Source organism: Apteryx rowi, unplaced genomic scaffold (assembly GCF_003343035.1).
Source record: "Apteryx rowi isolate R43461 unplaced genomic scaffold, aptRow1 scaffold_318, whole genome shotgun sequence".
Taxonomy (NCBI): Eukaryota; Metazoa; Chordata; class Aves; order Apterygiformes; family Apterygidae; genus Apteryx; species Apteryx rowi.
This window is the reverse complement of record NW_020449619.1, coordinates 480,862-504,282: the sequence shown is the minus strand read 5'-3', so window position 1 is coordinate 504,282 and position 23,421 is coordinate 480,862. Positions and strand designations below refer to the sequence as shown.

Genomic DNA, 23,421 nt, shown 5'->3' with positions numbered 1-23,421 from the left:
CTTCTCTCTGCCATGCACGGACCCCCAAACTTGCAGCACTCCATGAAAAGGGGTTTGCTGTGTGTCCTCAGCTGGTGACTGAATCCCCATGACACCTCTTAGCTTTATGATTCCAACCTCCCCCATTGTCCTCCTCAAAGATGAGAAATCTTCTGTGTCAGACACATCATTACTGCTGCTGATGCCTCTTCAGAATACTTCCATACAGACAAGAAACCCAGTCCTCCACTCAGTGATTGGACACATGACATGAACAGTTCCCCTGGCCTGGTGCATGGATGCAGGTGCAGGAAGGTGTCTGTGAGAAGAGAATGGAGTGAAGATCCTTGGTCATCTGTCCCCATAGGCTAGCGTGGAGCAGAGGTCAGGAGTGACAACTAGACCTACAGACAATGCCCACCTGATCTGGTACACCCAGTTCTCTTTATTTGTCTACATTGATGCAGTTGAGCTGAGAAGTACCAGTCTGAGCCTTGGGAGGCTCCTGCTCTACATTACAAAACCAACCAATTAAAGTCTCAGCAATGCACACATGCATTTGCAAGAGGAACTGAGACCAGGTGGCTGATTAAAGGTGTGACTGCTGTCCAGATATGCCTCCTGCTTTCCCCATTGGGCACACACAAACACAGATGCTCCTCTCCACTCTTCCTCCCCCCACCATCAAATCTGTTCCCTACCAAAGCCCCAGCAGCCAATGCAAAGAGATGGAGGATGCTCAAAATCAGCAAGTCTGTGCTGGGTCACATCGGAGAGTGGTACGGCTTCAGGGTGGCAACCAACGATTTTGAATGCCTGGTGCTATGCTATGCCTTCTGTTGTTTCGTGGTGTTAGCCTGGATATGCAGCAGTGCTGAGCTCAGCATTGGCTGCCCTGTCAGTGAGGAGCTCTGCTTGCAGGGGTGGGAACAAGCTGGTTTTATGGGGAGCGAGATGAATTGGCGGGGAAGAGCATGGGACAGAAGGAGGGCAGAGAGGCTGGTATGAATGAGGGACCTGGACTGGGCAAGCAGCCCTTCCCTCCCAGAGGGTCTCTTCCAGGGCCCTGCCTCATCCTGTGGTCTTCCATAGTGATGATTCTGGAGCACAGACAATTAACACTTGCTCCATGAGCAATGTGCTGGCCCGCAGAACAAGGGCAGGGGGGTAGGTTTGGGGCATGGGCATGTCTCTGTGGGCAGGAGGACCTGGAACAGGGCAGCTCATAAAAGGCATGACGGTTGCCAGCACTCCCCCTTCCCATTCCCACTCTCTGTGTGCTGCTGACAAAGTGCTCCAACCTGACTCCCGCTGAAAGCACACTCCAGAGCTGGGGAGTGCACCTGCCAGCAGCTTCACCCAGCAGGATACAATGAGACCATTCTGAAATTCCCCCATAGCTCTGCAGATTGGTGCCAGTGTCCTGTTCATGCCAAGAACAACCTGTCCTGCTGGACCTGACCCCAGTGTCACTGTGGGTGACAGGACTTACTGTTTGCCCCTGCTTCACTAGCAATACTGTACAACCCTGGCAAGACCCCAGACTCCTGCTCCACCTGCCCAGTCTGGTATCTGCCAGGCACGATGTCCAGGCACAGTCATGTCTGTGAGCATCAGAGAATCATCTTTTCCAAGCTGTGTTCCCAAACCTGTCCTGGGAGTTAAACAGCCTCCTTTTGACGCACCACCCTCCACCCTGCCACAGACAGGGCTATCTTTTGTGGCCAAAGCAACAAGCTGGATTTATACACCGAGAAGCCATAAGCTCTGTGCATTCTGACGGGATGAAGGTGCTGCTGTTGCCATCCTAGACGCTCTGTGATACAACAGATAAGGACAGCATGAGTGAGCTGGGCAGGTGGAATGGAATCCCTTAGCTCCTCACACCCTGCCTCAGCATAGCAGCCGAGCCTCTCCACTGGGACACCGTGGCCTGGCAAAGGAGCTGAAAGGGATGCAGGATGCTTTGAAGAAAGCAATGCAGAAATGATGCAAATCTAGTGACTTGAAGCAAATGATCCTCTTCCAGCATCATGTGGACAGGTGAAGGCTTTCTCTTCTGGGGAGAGTGCTGTTGACACAGCCATCTCCCTGCAAACTTCCATGGAAAGCTCATCTCCAGAGCCTGCTCGCAGTTCCCTGTATGCTCTGTGAGGGCCTTGCATGCCAGCTGCAAGGCTACAGTGAGAACAGGGCTGCTCCTGACACCAGAGTTTTGCACAAGAGAACCTGTCATCTCTGCTCAGGGCTTTGGGACTCATTACCAGAGGAAATGTTTCCACAGTAATGGTCCTGTTGTCTGCAGCCCTCACACGCATTTTCCAAGAGAGGCACAGACCACTGGAGAGTATTTAAGCCACTGCTGTAGATTGGTTTTCTTATCCACCTACTCTGAGGAATCCTTAGTAGACTCCAGGCTTACTTGCTGGCTGATGAACTGCAACGCTTCGATAAACACAAGTGGAGCCTGGCTGCACCAAACACAGCCTCCAGGCCAGGGCTCTGCTGCCCCCCAGGGCTGGGGAGCCAGCACTAGCTGATTTTCGGATGAGATGGAAAAGCAGCGCTTTCATCTCTTCCCTCACCAGCTTTCCTGATGCCCAGTGCAAGATCTAAGCAGCCCTTGTCATTGCTAGCTGTCTCAGGCTGGTAATCCTGATGTCCTGGCAAAATTCCAGCTGGAGACAGAGCACTCATTTTCCTTGCTTCCCACCAAGGCGTTGAATACTTCTAGTGTCCTGGGAGCCTCCTCGGGGAGCGTTGCTGATGGGTACAGTAATTCTGCTGGGGAGTGTTAACAACCCTGCCTCTTCCCAGAGGTGGCAGAGAAAGCAGTTCCCTTCTTTACAGGTCCTTTGGAGAAGAAAGGGCTCGGTAAGCAGGAGCTCCAGCTCCTGCGAATCGTTTGGCAAAGAGACTGCTCTCCTGCAAGACTGGGAGCTGCCTCTTGGTAGTGACGGCCCAGCTGATTAGAAACATCAACTGGATGAGGCTGCCTTCAGCCTCTCCCGTTCTCCAGGGGATAGAGTCACTCCTGACTCATATCTGAGGGAGAGGCCAGGCTTTTGTCCAGTACAGTAGTTACTAATCAAAAGAGAAAGGCCTGTCTGGAATGAATAATGCCCACATCCAGTGTCAGCAGAGGCAGGCAGGGTGTCTGGAGCTGAGTATAACATTGTTAATTGCTCAGGGACAACAGTGCACTGAAGCTGCAGGGTGACGGGCTCTGGGGCTCAGAAAGACTCACTAGTGCCTTCAAATTTAGAGCAAGAATTGTTTTTACCCCATATCAGAGATGTTTGGATCAGGGCCTCTAGTCTGAGTACACCTGATGGGAGAAGGGCAAATATTATGAAATGCATTAGACATCTGTGTGGCTGCTGCAATTCATCATGTCTCCAAGACAGAAAGGAACTGGGGCCAGTCCAGCCAAAGGACAAACTCCTAGTGTCTCATTGTCAGAGGATTTTGAAAGAAGGCTAGTCTCCAGGCAGCTGTAATGGAGGTGGCAGCCCAAGGGCTGGGTGCAGCCAGTCTGCCCCATTACCGTTTCAGCCCTGGCCTCTGGGGAGAGAAGGGACTGCTGTGAGAGAACTGTGAGCCCAGCACATGACACTGCACTGCTTCTGCATGGAGCTGAGCTAATGCCTGGGCCTGCACAGGCGAGTTCTCTTGGTGAGCCCCACACTTGGTGCGCCAGCACCTGGGCCATGCTGCTCAGGTCCAGTTCCCCTCTGAGTTCTGCCTGCTTCTCTCATCCTCAGCTAGGAGAAAGCCTCACCAGACACTGCTCAGACTGCTGGTTCCAGCAGGGTCAGACCTGTCTGTAACTCTGCTGAGGGAAATTATAATCCCTGAGAGTCTAGAGGGGGCAAACTCTCACCATGAGCCTTTTCCCCCCGTATCTGGTCCCCCCAGACCTGGTTCCAGGAGTCCTGCCTTTTGGGGGAGCCTGCAACAAAGTTCATGGTGAACCCCAATGCCTTGTGACTCCTCCATCACTGAGGGACAGGGGCAGATGCCTTTTGTCCTCCTGGCTGAAGGGGCTGCAGAGATCAGGATATGCTCAGACCCCAGAGAAACGATACAGAGTCCCTGATACACACTTTTGTTCCCAAGGATTTTGGAGAGAGGTCACACCTGTCAGCTGTAGCCCAGATTGGGGGAATGACACTTAGATGCCTGGCTGAGAGAAGGAAGAAGAGGAAGAAGAAGCCTATCAATAGCTGGCTCAGCGGCTGCTTGGCCCCTGCACCAAGGTTTGCAGAAGAAAGGCTGCTTGCCTGTGCAAGATTCCCACTGCACCCTCAGCCCCACAGGACTCCCAGCCCAACTGGCAAAGATAGCAGTCAGTGCTCCCCATCCTCCCAGGACCCCCAACAGGGCAAGGTGGATGTCCCATGAGATGCTCCCAGCTGCAGTACTCAGATCCGGTTTTGGCTTGGCTGAGCCAAGAGACAGTTCACCTGGACTTCTACAGGCTGCACTGACTGTGCAGGCCAGACCCCATCTGCCATTTCAGCCCCTGCATCCAGAGACCCAGAACCATCCATCCTGGCCATGTACACTGGCTGCTGTCCTCCCTCACCAGTGCAGAACAAACTGAGAGACACAGGATCTCCCTATACAGCCACAAAATTCCTGGACAGCTGTGGCTGGAGATACCTCGCGCAGATATCTGAGAAGAGCACCTTGCACACTCAACACCTTCCAGGCAATCTACCCTTCAGTGGTAGCCTCCCCCATGTTCTGCCAGCCCTGTACCCCTTGGTTTCTGATACGCTCACTTCCCCTCTGCCTCCCGTCGCGGCCCACCGCTGGCACTCACTGCTGTTGCTGGGCAGGGTCCTGCTGCCGCTGAGGCTGCCTGCCGGTGGCGGGGAGATTGAGTGGACAGAGCCCGTATCCTCTTCCTGGGAGCAGCCTGCCTGGATGGCACGGAGGTAGCTGTGGCTCCGGGAACGGAAGTAGCTGGGCAGTGGCAGGTCCAGCACCTCCACGGCAGCCGATTCAGCCTCACTGTAGGTAGAGTCGCAGACGGCCTCGTACTGCTCCCCCAGCTCTGGCTCTCCTGCCTGCACAGGAAGAGGGGCAGAGCCAGTCACCCCCTGCTTGGGCCCTTTCCCCTTCTCCTTCCCCTTGCGAATTAGTCTCCCTTTTCCTGGAGGTCTCTGTCCTCCAGGGCTGCTGCTATTTGTAAGTGGGTTTCAATTATGTGTAGGCAAGACTGTGAGGTGTAGTGGTCAGTGCTGGTTGCAGAGCAGGACTCCTGAGTTCTCTGCCACGAGAAAGGGAGGATAGGGGCATCCTCCGAGGCAAGAGGGTTCTTGCTTGTGGAGCAGGAGAGATGTACCACCACAGTGCCTACGAAACACTCCCCAGTCTTTGATGGAAAGGCTGAGAGCATGTGAGGCTAAAATCCCTGTTCGGCCTCTGAAAGGTCTCCCAGTGCCTGCTGGCATGGCTGGGGAACCCAAAACCCATCCACAGGACCCCATCAGGTCAGGTGTGTTCCTCCCCTGGGGGTGATGGCACAGCCCTACTCCGGTGTGCAGTGCAGAAAGATAAGGTGGGAAAGTGTGGGCTGGGTGGGGGGACATGCTTGGCCCAGGACCACCTAGACTTGTGCTGTGATGTTGCTATCAGGAATTCAACCCCAGCCCTGTCCAAGGCAAGGGACCAGGAGATGGCTGAGCACTGGGCCAAGGCATGGTGTACCCTGAGCAGGAGCAGCTCTGTTCCCTGCTTTTGCTGCTACCCCAGCTTCTCCCTCCCACACCATGCCCCTGCTGCTCTGCCCTGTTCTTCATTAGCAGCAGCTGACGGAACTTTAACTCAGGAGAGGCTCGCCTAGGTTACACCACAGGCAGCCTAAAACAAAGTGTTTTGAAATACAGATGCTGAGACAGGACCCGTTGCCCACTCCTGTCTCTCCTGGCCCTTTCTTAGGCCTCAAGAACAGTATGCCTGGCGTTGGAGTCTGGAGTCTCCAATTTCCACAAGGTTTGGCTCAAAAAGCTCATCAGTTTCCATCCAAAACTGATGCTCCCTAACCACGCCCCCCCTCGCCCAGGGCTGGGGAAAACCAAGCTCTCCAGCTGCCCTAGAGTGCCTTGGGTTGGGGAGAGCTTCCTTCTCCTCTTCCCACTGGCTCCTGGGTGAAGGCTGACCCCACAGCCTGCCTGCACACCCCAGGCAGCGCTCCAGGGGTGACCCAAGAAAGTTCCGTGAGGAATGAAGAGGGAAACACCAGCGGGACGGTACCTGCTCTCCATGGGTAAATATCTGAGGGATAAGTGAGGGGGGTCCAAAGATCTGGAAGAAAGAGTTGAAGAAGGTTAAAGGCCAAGAACAGGGGAGCCCCTCACACACACAGCCACTGCACAGGTACTGAGGACGATGGGAGCAGACGGCCCTTTCTCTGGAGCCACAACTGCTGACAGTTCAACAAACTTCAGAACCTGTAAGACACCAAGCAAAATGCTGGTGTGGCCTAGCACCCCTCAGGCTCCTCAGACAGTAGCACAGACATGGCATGGCAAAGCTCCATGGGACGCCTCCAAACCGGAGGGAAGGTATTGATGCATTCAGCCTGTTGTATGCACCATATATAAATATATAGATACACAGGGCACACTTGGACTCTGACAGTGGGAACACAATGCTACAACACCCCTCGGCCCATGCAGGGTGTCTGTGGTTGTGGGACAAGGGCTGGTGTGACTCCCAGTTGGCACACCGACTAAGCTCCTAGTACTGGTCTGGCCAGCACCTCAGCTCCCTCCCTTCAGTGCTGCAGGAGTTCAGTGGCATGTCCAGGAGAAGTGATGGGCCCCCACAGCCTGCATCTGACACTTGAAGAGCCTGAGTGGATGGGTAGCTGGAGTGCTCCACGGCAGGGGAAATTTCCTTGGCTTTCATCTAGCCCTTCTTGGTGCTGAGCTGGCCAGCTCGCTGCTGTCTCCCCCCTCACCAGTCCAGGAAGAAGCCACATGGAAGTAATACTCCCTTCTCTCCATAGCAAAGCCACAGCACACAGTTGGCATAACAACAGATGCCTGACAGACACTGTGCTGCCTGTGGGGAGAAATCCCTTTTCTTCCTCTCCAGGCAGTTCCTTCCATCCAAGTGCTGCAGAGCGCATCCATCCTATGAGGTCTTCACTACATAAGCTGCCCAAGATAACCCATCTTGGGAAGAATCCAGGTTTCAAATGTACCCAAGGTGAAGGGGCTTGGGTCTGAGGCCTGGGTCATGCCCCTCCACAGAGAGGGATAGCTCAAAGTATGAATGTATGATGTTGGGGATTGGCAGTTGGCTCTGTCAAACCACTGGTTCCCTTGCTGTGAAAGGTGGGTGCTGACATGCACATCAGAAGAACTCCAGATTTCCGGAGATTTGCAAGGTGGAGTTTAGTTGGCATAAAATCAAGTGGAGTGAACTTGTCTTACAGAGCTGGAGATGCTCCTGTTTGGGACGACTCTAGGGTCTGCTTTGCTGGACAAACAAAGAAGGTGTTGGAGGTCACACAAAAGTGAGGGCAAGGGAGGAACTGCCTCCGGTACTCACAGTATGAAGGGACAGGTCAGAGCTTCCAAAAGATCAGACCAGGACAAGCACACAAAGTAGATGTACTAGGTCTATCCTGAATCAACAGATGTACAATACCTGGGGGGGGGCTCTAAATCCCAGTCCAGCTGCAACTGGAGGGAGGCAGGTAAAGTGCAAATGATGACACCAGCCCACCAACCCACGCTTGATCCTAGCACTGTGGGCAGCTAGTATACCACCTGTGTCACAGGGCTAATACTCTATGTCTGGAAAGGGGTGTTTGTCTATGCATCTCCTAGCACATCACAGGCAGCTCAGACCCTTCATCTCCAAAAGCCTCCTGATGCTTTTGCGGGTGTGCTGTACTCAGCTGCTAGATGGTAACTTTGGGCTGGGGGAGAGCACAAATTCAGTGGGCCTGTTGTCTCACCCCTCCTCGCAGAGGCCTGGCTTCAGACACGGGTTTACATGCAAAGCACAAGAGTACAATGGTCCGACCTCTTTCTCTGTGCAATGAAACACCTAGCACATTGTTGCTGATGTACAAAGAACAAGACTGACCACAAGGAACAAGTACACCCCATGAGCAATGCTCTGTGCCCTTCCCCAAAATTCTCCACAAGCGGCTTCAACCACACTACTGGGAGTAACAGCAGGAGAAACCAACCTGTGGAGCTGGAGAAGCCAGACTGAGACGAATGTGGACTCAGAGCCCCATGCATCTATATGGGGGTGCCAGGGCACAAATCTCACAGCTCCTCCATGCTCTGGTTTGTGATATCCAGCCCATTTCTTTAACCATCGGGTTGTGCTGCCTTCCTTGATCATTGGACACTGGCAGCGTGTGGGGATGACAGACTCTGGAGCAGCTCAGAGCGGGGCATGTGTGTGCACACATTGCCATGTATACTCACGTGAACAGAGACTTGACATGACAGAGGCCCAGGGTGACAGTGAAACATCCAGGCAAGACTTGTGGAGTCATTGCTGCCCCAGGACACTTCCAACTGTGTACTGAAAGGAAGGGTCCCTGTCCCAGGGCTGAGATTAAGCATATGGGACCTATGCAAAGGCCATATCCTGGCATGGGTTATTTTCAAGTCCGAGAAGCAGCTGGCTTATAGCCACCTAACCCTTAACCACTACAGTTTAATCCCAAAGTGAGGCTTAGCTTGGGACAAGGAGTCTGAACTGCTTGAACTGACTGCCTGCCAGAGGCCAGGGTCAGAGCACACAAACCCACCGTGTGGCAAGGGACATCCATCAAAAATGCCTCCACTAGGATCCTTGGCTTTGCCTAGAGACCATGTAAGTTAAGTATTTTACCTTCACTGATGCATGGGGAGTGGGAATATCCAATGAAGACATTCCCAATTAGGTGGCAGGACAGTCTCCTGGGTTACAGACACCTCATTCCTAGGCCCAATCCACTTCACAAGGGATGAGGCTTTCAGAGTAAAGCAATGGCTTTACTTTCCCTAGTTCTAGCTCTATAAAGCTCCTGGCAGCTGGCCCCAGGCTGCACACTGCCTTTTGGATGAGTGAAGTTGGCAGGGCAGGTTCCCCCTCTGTGCCCGCCTAGCACGTGCAAGGAGCTTGCAGTGGGAGGAAGGTGCCTTGCACACAGCTCTCACTAAGGCTGTGTGCAGGCTCCTGGGTGGTTACACTGCATGTGCTTATGCACAGAGCAGCCCTGAGCTTTACCCATCACTATGAATGTCTGTGCAATATCTGTAGCCATGGCTAGTGTGACTTCAGCTGCACCAGCAGAGCTGAGAGGAGGCAAAAACTACAGCAAGAGGGGTCTAATATGAACAAGAATTAAGGAGCTGTCCCTGAGGCTTTGGCAAAGCTGCCAGAGACTAGCTTGCCCACTACTAGAGTGCAGCTGGAGCCTTATTCTGTAGAGGGAGAGAGATGTTCCTCTTTCCCCTTAGCCTCCTTTGTCTTCTGGGGTTGGGTGTGCTGGTGCAGCCAGGTCCAGCTCTCCAGCATCTCACCTGGCTGATGCAACTGGACTCGTTGATGCTGTCAGAGATCTGGTTGTATTCTTCCTCCCAGGTTGGGAACTTTGGAGGTAGGAGGATCTCGACAGAGTCCAGGCGGTCCAGGCTCCTGCCAGGAGAAAGAGAAGGGTGTGAGGGAGCATGCACCCAGAGAGGGCAGTGCTGGGGTTCTGCTGATTCTTGTATGCCATGCCAGTTGAGCCAGACCACCCTGCCCCATGGCACCATCTGCCAGGCATGGGTGCATGGCAGCATAAAGCCAATGTTGGGCACTGAGTCCATGGCTTGGCCCTGGTGGCAGCTCCTGGAATAGAGGGAAGCCCTTTCCCACCTTGCCAGTCCCTGGTTTGAAATCTTTGGTCTGGCACATGGATGAAGGCTTTGTGGAGCTCAAGAGGAGAAGAGCGGACAGGACCTTGAGCCCCACTGCAAGGAATGCACTGCAGGTGACAAGTTAGTCCAGCCTAATCCCAGGGAACACACAGGATCTGTGCCAGCCCTCATGGTCATGCCCTAGTTACAGACTAACTCCAGCACAGGCTGATGTTGGGTGCTGAAGTCAAAGAAGCCAGCTCTTCCCCACTCAGACTGGCTGGAAGGGGGTGGGGCATGGGGTGAGAAAAGGCTCTTCAATTATATTTTTGTGGATGTTTGAGCTGGAAACATCTGCAGGATTTTTTTTTATTATTTGTATAGAAAAACCCAAAAGATTATCTGGAAGAAGGTCAAGACAAACCGAGCCTAAGTAGCAGCATTGCAGGAGCAGAGGGATTCAGTATATTCTGAACAGCTTTCTCTGCAGGCTCTGGGGGAACCACTGTGCCAGGGTTCAGTGGGAGCCTCTATAGCAGGAGGAGAATAGCAGAGCCTTGCACCCAGCCCAACCCAGCTACAGCCTCTGCTGAGAGCCAGGCACACAGGGGCCAGGCGGGATGCAGAAGGGATGGGAGTGATGCGGGAAGGACAGGAGGGATGTGGGATGGACAGGACTCTCTCATTCTTCTATGCCACCACGACACCCTGTGTGTGGCTGAGGGAGCCTTTGTCACAGATCAGGTGGGTGTGTGACAACCTGCCACCTTGAGCACATACCCTGCACGTTAGCCCAGTGCTGTCCTTTCTGAACATGCTAAAAAGTATGGGCTCTGCAGGCACAGCCTGTGTTCCTGGGCATGTGGCAGGGCATGCTGCATGCACGGTAGATGACATGTTTAGCCATGCCAGCCTAGGTTAACTGCTGGGGAGCTCCCTTTCGAATCACTTGTGGTCCTAACAGAGTACCGTTGGGGTGAACAGTCCTCCCTCATCCAGAAGAGCCACAGGGTGCAGGAAGTCTGTCCTTCATCAGCCTGGGCTGACCTATGTGCTGGGGGACTCCTTTGCCACTGCTTCCAGCCCCAGCTTGTACAGCCCGAGTGGTCACCAGTGGTGGCAATGCCACACAGGGTGGCATGGCAGCATGGCAGCAGTTCCCTAAGAGTGGGGCTGTGTCCCCCTCAGCCACCCCCTGCACAGCCAGAGCACTAGTATTTACAGCGACAGCTGCAGATCCTCAGAGGGCTGGGAGCACCATGACCTGTAGAAGAGACAGCAGGGCTGGGACTCTGAGGGACGGTGAGCCAGCTTGCCCTGGAAGGGCTAAGTCCAAGGTGTGTCCAGGGCAGGACAGGAGCCCTGTGCAGTGGGACAGACCCCAAGGAAGCCCTGTGGCACTTCCTGTGTCTTCTGGGGCATGAACAAGAGTGGGGAGCAGCCTCTGCTGTGCCTGATGATGGAGGAGACACCTGGCCCCCAAGGGACCTCGTGCTGAGCTCGGCCACCTGTCAAGGGCCGCTTTGTGCCCCGGGCCCTGGACTATCCTTTTCGTGTATCATTCCCCTTAGCTTGAGAGGGTCTCATCCATGAGCTTGCTGAGCACCCGTGGTGCAAGTCAGGCACATCCTGGGGCAGGCAGTGTCGCTGGCAGGCTTCACATACTTGTCTGGTGGACTTCACCCCCTGATTTAGCCTCACAGCCTGGCTATGGGGAAACTGAGTCACAAAGCAGGTTATAGATTTGTTTGAAAGGGCAGAGATCCTCTCACAGGTCTAGGACCTGTGGTGACCTGGGATCCTGTCTCACTCCTCTACACCTCAGTCCTGGCCAAGACTGCAGCTCTCTTTCTCTTTGAAGTCCTGTCTTGAACTACAGATCTGGTGACTCTTGGCTGACAGAGATTGGAGCTGAGGCCAGCAGCTCTTGCTGAGAATCAGTCTCATGTGTTAGGCCTTGTGCAGAGCTCTGGTGAGCACTGGCACAGGAGCTGTGCTGGAGCAAGGACTGCAGATGGTGCTGCCGATGCTTCCTGGCCAGCCTGTCTCCAGCTGCCTGTCCCACCAGTGTGAGAGCCTGATGGGGGAATCCCAGTCAGGCCTCACAGCAACCAAACCAGCCACAGCATCCAAAGAGGGATATGAGGGAGTGAGAAAGCTGAGGGGGTGGTCGGCAGATGGCAGCCGTGCTTACGCTCCAGCATGGGACTGACTGGGATCACTCCTGTGACAGGCACAACACTCAAAACGCTTGGCACATGCCCAGCGCAAGACCTTGCCAGTCTAGGGCTGAGGCCCAGGGGACAAGCAAGCTGGGACATTTGGCTTCACTCACAGAATTACAGCGTCAGGAGCTAGCAGAACTCTCTCCTTCCTGGGACAAGATCATTCCTTCCAGCGAATCTCTTGCTAAGGTTCACATGCTCTCAGAGATGGGCATTGCCAGTCCTCAGTGCTTCCCCGAATCATTGCTCTCCCCATGTAACTGCATCCATGGGCTCAGCTGGTTCTGCCCTCTCTGCTCAACCACATTGCTCCACCCCTTTCCTCAAAGCTGCATATCTGTGAACTTCAGCTGGATGCCACAGCAGGCCAGAGATAGGAGAGGTTTTACACCCTGATGGAAATGACCTGAACAGACAACTAGTCCAGGATAGGAATGGTCTGATTCTTCCAAGCTGGGCATCTCTAAGCCCCCAGTATTTTATACCAGGGACTCCTGGACCCAACTCTTCTCCCCCTCAAGTGTGTGTGAAGGCAAGAAAAAGGGATGGACTCAGAGCAGGCATTTCCAGGACTCCCTGCAGTTAATTTTGCCTCTGATCAGAAAGAGGCATCTCACCTGCAGTCTGATGCCACCATGAGGGGTCTCCATGTTGCCTGTTGTTCCCTCACTTCTCTCTGGATATATTTGCTGTATTGTGAGCAGTTCACTTCCTGTAGCTGCTCCTGCCTCTTGCTGTCCTTCACATCCTCACCGGAGCCCCAGCAATTCCCATTTCAGTCATAGCCTATTATAGCCCCTTGCTACCTTCTCCCAGGAAGCAGGACAGCTGGGAAGTAGCGAGGAGATGAGGTGGCTACATTGTGTGTTCACCTACTATATACATTGCATAACATCAGCTCCATTCATGTGGTTCATATGGACCTTGTGCTGCAAGGACCCAGCCCCATGCCCAGCACACACATTTGTTGTATACCCTTTGCTCTTCTATCTACATCAAGCCAGCTTGAGTCTTCCTCCTGGAACACCTGGTCCTGGGCCTTTCAGCTTATCTCTCCTTGCTGCAGAATGCTATTCAGCCTAATCTCCTCATCAGGCACTTTCTGGCTAGTCCCAGAGTTCTTGGGGCACCAGAAGAGCAAAGTATACCACAAAGTCCCAGCTGCCTGTGGTCTGCGCACCCAGTGCATTCAGTCATGCTGGCTGAGCATCTTCCATGTTTAAATAGCATCACTGGGCTGGGATCTCTGTTCCCTAGGAGGAGCAGATCCTTAGCTAGAGAAAATCCACACAGTTTCACCAAAGAAGTGCCCTGTGGCTTTACTCCCCATTGCTGAGGGGACAGGAACCTGGAACAGGCTCTTTAACACCAGGGTTGTTTTGGAGTCACCAGAGTCAGAGTGCCCTCTTCATTCCTCCACCACATCACCTTCTATCCTGCCCCGCGGCCTGTCTGAGCTGGTGTGCAGGAGCTCTGCTGGGCTCTGATCCCCCTGTTGGGTCCCCATGTGGGTGCTGCTGGCCAAACCCCACGGATTGTTTCTGGGGTCGTCCCTGGGGCGCCTGTGCAGAGCTCCCGGAGGAGCTCCAGCGTTACCTTTGGGTGGTGCTCTGCTCACTCAGGGACTGTTGGGTGGCCTTGAGGTAACTCTGCCTCCGAGCTGCAGTTTTCGGGGATGGTTTGGGGCTGGTTTCTGAGTCTTCACTATCGTCATCCCCCATGGCTTTGATGTAACTCCCGCTCCGCATGCGCCGGCACGGGATCTCGCTGTCTTTGTCCCGAGACAGCGTGTTGTTCCACTCCCCCTGAGGCACCTGCAAGAGCAAGGGGAGCATGAGCAGGTATGAGGGATGGTGCCTCTGAGATCAGGGGGACCACAGGGGCTTGGTGACAAGGCAGAGCCTCAGCTGGAGTGTAATGGGAATGGGCAAAGCAATTCCTTTCTGACCCTCCCTTGCCAGCTTATGCCAGGAAGCCTTATGTTTGATTGCCTCAAATTTAGCACATCTACCCACAACCATTAATCCAACCACAACTGCAGACCAGTTTTAAATGGACCATGTTTACACAGTTGATTTAAGATGAACAATGCCAGACATAGTGAGAAAGGAAGAATCTCACTAGTTTTGTGCTGGGCATTGGGACAGGAGTGGCACACTCTTGTTTAATGCAAAGCCCATGTTCATTTAATGTGAAGTGTACACGTTGTTCAAACCAAGGCCGACAAGAGTTGTCATAGACTAGGACCTGTGGCTGGCTAGCCAGAACCCAGCCCTCCACTAGGTCCATCTCCTTGTAAGGTGTCTGAGTTGAAGGTGACTCTTGGCAGCTCTAAGTCATTTTTGAAGCCAAGCTAGGTCCTCACAGGTCCCTCTGGAGCAGCCGGGGTACAGAGACCTTGCACTGGTATCTCTATACAGAGTTGAATAGTACCTCACACAAAAAAAGCATTTGTAATTTCACTTATACAATGACTCTGCCATTAATTTAAGGCAGAAACAGTCTCTGTTCCCTTACTAGAGATGGGCAAGCTGATGTTTTTCACTAGAGATGTGAAGCACAGAGCAATTCAAGTGACTAACCATTCCACAGTCTGTCCCCACCTGTAAAGGGTTCATATAGCTGACGGAAGGGCACAGCCAAGGCAGTCAGCCAGCAGAACCAGACGTCAGCACAAGACTGATCAGGACCAGAGCCACATGTGGTATGGGATAGGTCAGGAGAGAGATGGGGTAACCAAAATTGGCCAGGAGCAAGTCCTGGTCGTGTGGCTAACTTGGTTTGTAGCTGATGTTTAACCAGCCCTTGAGATGAAGAAATGTGGAGAAGGAGAAGCAAGGGATATTTATCAGGACCAAAGCAATCTCTTTTAATGTTTCCTAGGAGGCTCCCTGCTCAAAGGTCTGTCCTGCTGCTTTTGACATCCAAGGTGTGCAACAGCGTGGTCTGGCTTTGTGAGAGAAGGGCAGGCAAACAGGTCACTAGCTGCTGCACGGCCCTGGCAAAGCCACTTTATGCATCTGGGCCTCCATTCCCAGCCTGGACACTGCTGTCCTCTGTTTGCCCTTTCTCTCTGGGCAGCAAGGGTATTCTCTGAAACAGGGGCTGCTGTGGCTACTGGTATGTACAACACCCTGGAAAAACACCTGTCAGCTGCTGCACTGACTGCAGGTACTGCAGTCTACAATAGACGATGATGGAGAGGGAAAGCTGCAGATATTGAGTTCTGATCTCTTCTCTACCTTACAAACGTGCACAGACCAAGATAAGCCCAAGGCTCTCAGCTCTGCTGTGGGAAGCAGGCTGGCTGGGGATCACTGTGAGTAGTGAAGAGCCTTGTGCTGAGAGCAGCTCATGCTGTCAAGAGCATCCAAATCCACTCTGCCGGATGGAGCGGTTGGATTTACCCAGCTCCCCAGGGAGCTGTGGGATTAATCAGCCAGTGTTTATATAGTGCTTTGGGAATGCAAAGAGCCATGTTGCAGCTAACTGTTATTAGCCAGAGCAGTTAAGCAGAGCTTACTTCCTGCCCCCTCCCCCCCCCCTTGTCTGCAGCAGGCCTGTTTTGTGGGAGATGGAGCCAGGTCAAAGGTCCAATGTGCTACGGCTGCTGGGGTGCAGCATCTTCCTAGACCTGCATCTCTGCAAGTAGAGGCTTCCCGTTGCCCTGAGGAGGGAGGGCCCTGGGGAGCGCCAGAAGCAGGCTCAATCCATGCACAACAGTTTAGCTCACTACGAGGGCTTTCTTGTTGCCCAGGAGAGCCAGGGGTTCCCCCATGCTCCCCCAGCCTGCTGCTTGCTGTGTCTGTTCAGGAGAAGACAAGGGGTGACCCCAGTGCTATGTTTAGCAGAACCACATAGCCTGGTGGGATCACTTTGGTGATGGGGCTCCCACCATGACATACACCCTTCAGCCAAGAACAGTACACTGAAGGCACAGAGCAGAGAGCCAGAGGCATCATGTTGCTGGTGTGGAATGAGTCCTGCATGTGAGACATGAACCTTGCCAGTCCTCCTTTGTCCTGCTGCTGCAGGTTTTCCCAGTTCCTTCCCATTCTGCCTCTTGCAACTTCATGCTTGGCAATGGCCTCTGGGCTGGCTGCTTGCAAGGCAGCAAGGCTGCCCAGGTCAGAATCTACTGGGTATAATCTTGAAGGCTCCTGCAAAGCAAGACTGGAGTGCCCTTTTTCTTGCTTGTGTGAGCCCTCTCTGCCTCAGCCCACCTACTCACACTGGGGGCTCCCATGGACCAGTCAGAAGGGACCACACTGGCTCCAACTGAGCCCACTCCCTTGTGCAGACCTTGCCGCAGGAGAGAGCTGTCCATCACCCCTGGGTGCCTAGGGTGGCTGGTTCTGACCTTTCCTAAAGAAGGGGACAGGAGCCTTTGGATGCACTTTTATACTGGCCGCCTTGGAGTCAGGTCTGACAACAGATTAGATTTTGCTGCCTGCCTTCTCCTCAGAATGAGTACCAGCCTCCTACCAGCAAGGCTCCTGGGCCAGTGAGGGGCTGGGGTGAGGGCTGGGGTCCACAGCCCCTGACTGAGGAGGTGAGAATGACATTTCATCAGCTTTCCAGCAGCTAGGTATGCCAAACAAGGGTGAGGGGGACACAACCATCTGCTCTGCAGGTGCAGATGTTGCATTTCATGGGGCAATGGGTTGCTGAGACCACCTCTCCCAGCATTTCCATTCCCCCAGAGAGCCTGAAGACAGAGGTGGCATTAAAACCTTGGGCTTTTGTGGCTACTCTAATTCCGCTGCTTGAGGGTATGGTCTGTGGCTAGATCAGCTCAGCAAAACCTAGGCTTGTGTGTCTGCCTCCTGGCCTTGGGCACTCTCATCTCTGGGGAAAGCATCACCAAAGCCAGTGGTTTCAGTATATCTCTGCTAGTGCAGCTTGTCTACAACCGTGTGAACCAAGCATCCCATAGTATTTCCTGCTCCATACAGACTCAGTGCAAAGCCCTCTCCTAGGAACAGCCTCCACCAGCTTTCCTGTTGCACTGTGTCAGCCCTCTGATCCTACCTGAGCTGCCTTGCTTCCCCTTTCTCTCACCTCTCCTCCACTTTGCACCTTGGAAAGGCAGCAATGCTGGTGCCAGAATCAAAGTTGCCCTCAAGGTGTTCCACATTACAGTTTAACAGCAACAAAGGCAAAAAAAGATCCTTGGCAGGAAACCCATTAAACCTGGTGCTGCAGTTTGGAGCAGCATCCTGGGTAGAGCTGCCAGTGGGCAGGCAGAGCCCACAGAGACTCCCAAAGCTCTTGCTCCCTGTGGCCCAGAGCACAGGACCAGTGTTTCAAAGGTGCTGCACCTGAAGACACAAGCACTTCTAAAGCAGTGCTGGTTCCTGAGGTGCTCTTCAGAATCCTGCTGAGTACTTCTTTGCATCCTCAGTCACCTGAGGACCTGAGAAACCTATCCCACAGTCTCTAAAGCTCTGCAGTGCAGGTGAAGAGCCCAGAGCACACTCTGCTATCAAGGGACAGACCTCAGCAGCAGCTAAGGCAGCACCTTGATGGCAGTACCTTTCAGGGCAGCTGGGCACTGACTCTGGGCACTGAATCCAGCCCATGTATTAAAGAAAGAACAAAATGGGGATGAGAGCTGCCATGTGTTGCATATAGGCCTTGCACAGAGAAGCTCAGGAGGTTCCTTACAGGCCATGGGAGCCTTGCTGCACTTCCTGCTGCTTTCCCAAATGTAGGCTTGATTCTGCACATGGTGGTTTTGTTGGCGTGAAAGGGGTGAGAACAAGAGGAATGCCAGGAACAGAACTGTCATGAAGGGTTTGAGCAGATCCTAGGCTCATCTACAAAACTCTTGCAGGTGGCTGCTGGACATGGAAAGCAGAGGTGTGCTGCCAGGCTTCAGGATGCAGATCGCCCCTCCGCTTCCTGCCTAGTCTCAGTCCACATGGTGCCTCTTGGTGCAGGCATGTGGGATCCAAGCATGTATCCATTCCTGGGAACTAGGCTCCACTGGCACCATCCTGCCATAATACTGCACTTTGCAGGGAAGCAGTGCTTTCTGGCTCTTTTGACCCCCGTATCATGAGCTAAGTGTGGAGAAGAAAGGTAGGAAGTGGCTGCAGAGGGTTCCCCCTACCCTAAGCTTGCCTGGGGCATTCCCTAACCCAGACAAACAGATCCTTAACATAGGGGAGAGAGCAGTGAAGGGGAAAAATCCGCCTCCTAGGCTGTGGGCCAGGATGGAAGAGCTGTGCTGTTCCCATTGTTTAGGGGAGTCTGGGGAGAAGAGAGACTTTCAGAACAAACAGGGTTTCTATTTGCATGTGTGCTGGCTCCAACATGCAGCCCAGCCCCAGCACACATGGACACGCACCCAAACATGAATGCACCTGTCAAGGCACACACAGAGCTAGACACAGCGCACAGGGATGTATGTGCCATGCAGCCAGGCTCCAATACACAGAGCTTAATGAGGGTACCCCACCACTCTCTTCAGGGCTGGATCTTGCATGGTGTCTGTATACAGCTGTGTGACCTCAGCCATGTCCCCAAGGAAGAAAGCGGGAGCCCAGAGTGCCTATTGGCCCCATCTGTTCTTTTGGAAGGGGGCCTTCTGGAAAGGAGCTGGGCCAGCTTTCCTGCCCCTGGAAGCTGTGTGGGTTGGTACGAGGGGAGCCAGGATCTGCAGAGTGACTAGCATGGAACAGGCTGCCCACCTTGGCTTATGAAGGTATGTTTGGAGCTACTGGGGGGTTAAAGAGGCTTCAGTGTCCTCTGGCTGTAAGAGGGGTCTGGAAGGCTAATCTGGGTGATGGTGCAGGCTAATGGTGCTCATGGTGTGACCCTGTCACCTGGGGAGTCACAGCTGTCCCACTGAGGGCAGGGCCCTTCGTGGCTACTCAGCTCCCTGCCATATGGCCCAGAGCAGCTGGGGTTCTAACTGCCTTGCTGCTTATTTTGGGAGGTGTTTAGGAGAAAGAACACTGGGCATGGGCAAGGCCAGACCACGCCACAGTACCTCTTCATGTACACCTGCAGTGCTGAGAGACGAAGCACTGCCTTGGTAGCATGGGATTTTCCCTCCCTCGTTATGCAGCATTCATAAATAAACTGGGCTGCCCAGAGCTGAGCGTATTGTCCATCCCTTCAATGTTATCTCAGTGCCCATGCAATGTGGGTCTGAAGTCAGTGCAGAACACAGAAATGCTGCTGGGCCCTGCCAGTTCCTGTTTACCCCTGCTTGGCACTTGTCCTGTTCTGGGTGTCTCTCGCTCCAGGGAGCTTTTTGGATATTGGGAGCCTGCCCTCTCAGTTTCTTTCTTTTCACCGCCAGCCACACATAGGGTCCCCCTGAAGCAGAGGAGAGGAGAGGGAAGAAGGAATAAGGCCTCCATCCCTTGAGTGCTGTTCTCCAGCCCTCTCTCTAAAGACAGTGGCATAGCCTTGAGGGCTGCTTTCCAGAGAAACCCCACACACAAAGGGGATGGAACTCTACCTGGAGCGGAGCTGGGAGATCACCCACTCTCAGCTCCAATGTTTGGGTCTGAGAATGGGCCTGGAAACATTGCAAAGACTTCCAGCAGTCCCTGATGGGGCTCCAAGCCTAGCCAGAGCCTGCAAATAGATCAGGGAAGTGAATAGGCTTGCCCCAGCCTGGAGGCTTGGGGAAATCTGTTTCTAACCCACTTCTCCTACCCACCCTCAAGTCCGGTGGGCATTCTTCCACCTCTGGGCCCAGCTGGGCATTTCTCCCTTGGAGCAGCCCCCAGCAGCATCAGGGCAGAGCACCCTGTGCTCCCAAGCACCCAGCTTTTCTTCCATGCAGAGGCATGTGGTTCCTTGCCACAGCACAAACTGGGAGGGGGCCTGTCCTGCTCTAGAGAAGGGGTGACAGAGGAGCAGGTGGCAAGGGACACATGGCCTTGCAAATGGACTTTTCCCACACACAGCCCTCCAGGCTCTGTGTGCAACTTTTCCATCACTGGCTTAGGCCCTTTCCCAGGCTGAGGATGGATCTGGATGCAACTGCCTCATTCTGCCCTGAGGGCCCTAGGTGCTCCTAGTCCTGTGGCCTGTCCTCAGGGGTTCACACTAGGCATTTGGGGACAAGGTCAGCCTGAGCAGCCATGATCTATCAGCTTTCGTGGGGAGCATACATCACATCTTCTGGACTTAGAGTCCTGAGTCTCGTCTGGCTTTGCTGGTGAGGCACTGCTGGACATGGGAGCTGGCCCAGATCCTTGAGACACCAATCACACCCTCTGGCATCCCCCAGGTTCCCCTCAAGCCATGCAGGTAGCAGGCTATGGGCTGATCCCTACCTGGACTGTTTCTACTCTTGAGTTTTGTGGCACAGGGATGCTGATCCCGCTTAATGGTCCCAAGAGGGTCAGGGAGGGGAGGTAACTGGGCAAAAACTTCCTCTCAAAATAAGATCCCTACCTGGCTGCTGCCTGCGTCGGTTGGCCCAGGGCTGAGAGGCTGTTCCCACCTCGGCGGGAGCTCGCTCGGCTGCAGCAGGGCGGCACCCGTTTCCTCCCAGCCGAACGGTGGGGCTGCCCAGCTGCTGGCCGGGCTCACGCTACCCAGCTGTGCCCACAGCCCATGGTCAGGCTGTCAAGAAACGGAGGCTCATTACATGGGTTGGGAATAAATGAGCAGGGCAGTCTCATACCCCTGAGTCTGGCCAAATCCCAGGAGGTATGTGAGCACTGAGTGAGGGGCTGCAGGGGATCATTGTGCTTGGGGCCACCTGTGCTGGGCTATCTGCCACCACACACAGAGGAGCAATGGTACTGGTGGAGATTTTGTCTCCAGCTTTTTAATCTCATAACACTTAACTGAAAGGAGGGCAAAGAAAAAGAAACCAGGCCAAGAACCTTTTTCTGATGACTTTCCTGATGCAATAAGTCCCTCCACAATTTGGTTTGCAGAAGGGGCCAGCAAGATACTGGAAGCAGAGTGTGCTTCAATAATTCATTGCTCTTTAAAGCCTTCAAGCCCACTGGCCACAGCCAGGGGAGCCAGTGACACCTTTGCATTAAAAAAAGATGCTTGAGATTTACATACATAGTCCTTCTGACTATTCACTCCTCTGCCTCCCCCCAATCCAGGCCTGGCTTATTTATCTTCATTCCTCTCTCTAGGGCACAACCAGGTTTATGTTCTTCAAGTGATACTTTCTGAAACCACCAGGCTCCAAAGTGACCTGATGCTATCAGGACAGGGGATTCAAATCTGTGGCCCCCAGCATTAGCCATGCAGGCCTCTGCCATGCAAACTGGGAGGCTGGTGTTACTCTCCTCACCCCACAGCCGCTTCCCTGCATGTGGTGTGAGCCAGCAAATGAAGCCATGCCCTGCTGAGCTGCTGTTCCTACCAGCACTCCTGGGAAGCTGTGCAGAGCAGGGCTTACTAGGCACGCTGACACATCCTTGCGATGCGTGGATATAAGGGGTTAAGCATCAGTTATTATTGGCCTCCTTTGGATGGTGGGATTGCTGCAGCGCCTGGCCAAAGGCCAGGGAGCCTTCCTGTTGGAGTGGGACAAGAGCCACAGCCCCTTGGTATATGTAACTGCCCAAGCAGAGAGCAGAAATGGCTATGCACAGGCAGGAGTAAAGCTGCCTATGAGCTGGGTTCACCTTGGCCTCGGCATCTGCAGGATCTGGGTGGGCAGTAAGTGTGTGCTCAGGGCACAGTGATCCCCCAGTGAATGGGTGTCACAGAAGAGGATGCCAGGGCCAGGGTGCCGTGGGGAATGTGGGACCATGGGCACAGCGGCTCCTCCTCATGCTTCCATGGCCAAGCATAGAGGCTGAGAGGGGACCCTGGGGCAGCATTGCAGCTGAGGGAGCCAGACCCTGTCAGCATCAGTGCCAGTGTCCCCACAGGAGGTGTGACACTCTGTCCTTCTGCATAGCTGGGGTCTTGGCAGGATTTAACCTCTCTCCATTTTCCCCAGCCCTTTCCTGGAAATGTGCCAGTGGGGGCTGCGGGGCGGCTTGGGCTGTGCTGAGTGGGGATTGGGATAACTTGAGGTGACAACTGAAACATCTGGAGCAGATGAGCTGTTTGATAAGGCCTATCACCTGCCCACAAGGAGAGTATCCCCCACCTCCTCCCAAGCCTACCTTCTCCCCACATGGAGAAAGCCATGACCCCCCCCCCCCCCCACTACACCCACCTGCAGGTAGTGGTAGGCCAAGTCTTGATGGCAGGACTTGGATTTCAGCAAGGCTTTGTCGATCGTGGCTGAGGCCTTCTGGCACATTTCCCGGGCATGGCTGAGTGTCAGTGTAGACCAGGAACCCCTCTTAATGTAGTTGGACTCATTGTTGATGGGGATATTGGTGCAAGGGGTGACCTTGAGGTCGTTATTGCTTTTGGAGGATTTCAGCATGTGCTCGCTGATGGTGTTGTAAGCATGCATGAAGTACTTCGGCTGGCTGTGGTCTGGCTGCCGGCCCAGTGTCATGAGGCCCATTGGGTTGCGGTAACTGCAGGTATCACTGTCTAAGTTGTCATCTGAACTCCACCAGCCTGATATGTTGGATCTTGTTCTACGCTTGGGCTCAGAGGTCTTTGCCCGATCTTTGCTCTTGCTCCTCCGGTTCTGTTTGGGGTCATCAGCCCCTTTCTTGCCATTCACATTGCCTTTGGTGGGACCCTCCAGAGACTGGGATTTGGCAAATAGCTTTTGGACAGAGTGGACAAGGTGTCGGATCCGCCCTGGGCTCTCACTCCGGTGCTTTGCATCGCTCCTCTGAAACTGGAGGGTGCTGAAGCCATCTCTGTGGATGGGCAGCTGCTTCTCAAACTGGTCAAGGAGGTTTGCAGGCAGGCGGTTGATCTTAGTGGCCTGGGCATGGCTCGGAAAAGGGTTCTCATCTGGGACCTCGAAGTGGGAGTTGTAATGGATGCGGGGAAAAGTGCTGCTGTTGGAGATCTGGTTGTTGAGTGGAAGGAGGCAGTCACCATGGAGGGTATTCTGGGCTGGGAACCGGGGGTCCATGGTGTAGGAGTCAGTGGGGCTGAGGAGATAAGGGTTCCTGTCCTGAGGGGCATAAAGAGAGTCCTGAGGGGAGTCCAGGTTATCGGAGAGGTGGCGGCTTCTGTTATCTCCTAAGCCCTTCATGGTCCCCGTGTTTTCTAGAGCATTGCTCAGGGATTGTGCGGCAGAGCCTTTGCACAAGCGCTGACCCTGCTGCTCCAGCGACTGCTCTGCACCTGGAGGAAGAGGAGAGATGCTCAGAGCATGCCAAAAAGCTGTCACTGATGCTCTCTGAGAGCCCACTCCTCACTGGGAGAGGATCTCCTGCAAGGGCTGTCCCAGTCCTAAAAGCAAATATCCCCAAGGTTAAGAGATT

General features: G+C 53.9%; 1 protein-coding gene across 3 annotated transcripts in view; it reads right to left on the bottom strand.

The window, feature by feature from the left end:
- Positions 1-23,189, bottom strand: part of DLGAP4 (DLG associated protein 4) — a 75,082-nt gene extending 51,893 nt beyond the window's left edge. The window contains exons 1-6 of one of the 3 annotated variants that reach the window (XM_026070760.1): positions 22,239-23,189; positions 21,432-21,485; positions 13,670-13,887; positions 9,531-9,645; positions 6,244-6,294; positions 4,808-5,054 (exon numbers count right to left, since the gene is read on the bottom strand). In XM_026070760.1, coding sequence (XP_025926545.1) covers positions 4,808-5,054; positions 6,244-6,294; positions 9,531-9,645; positions 13,670-13,887; positions 21,432-21,485; positions 22,239-23,189 — 1,636 coding nt within the window. Of the gene's footprint in view, positions 1-4,807; positions 5,055-6,243; positions 6,295-9,530; positions 9,646-13,669; positions 13,888-20,494; positions 20,666-21,431; positions 21,486-22,238 lie in introns of all 3 variants that reach the window. The other 2 variants (XM_026070758.1, XM_026070759.1) reach the window with 2 other exon arrangements.
- Positions 23,190-23,421: the final 232 nt, after the last annotated feature.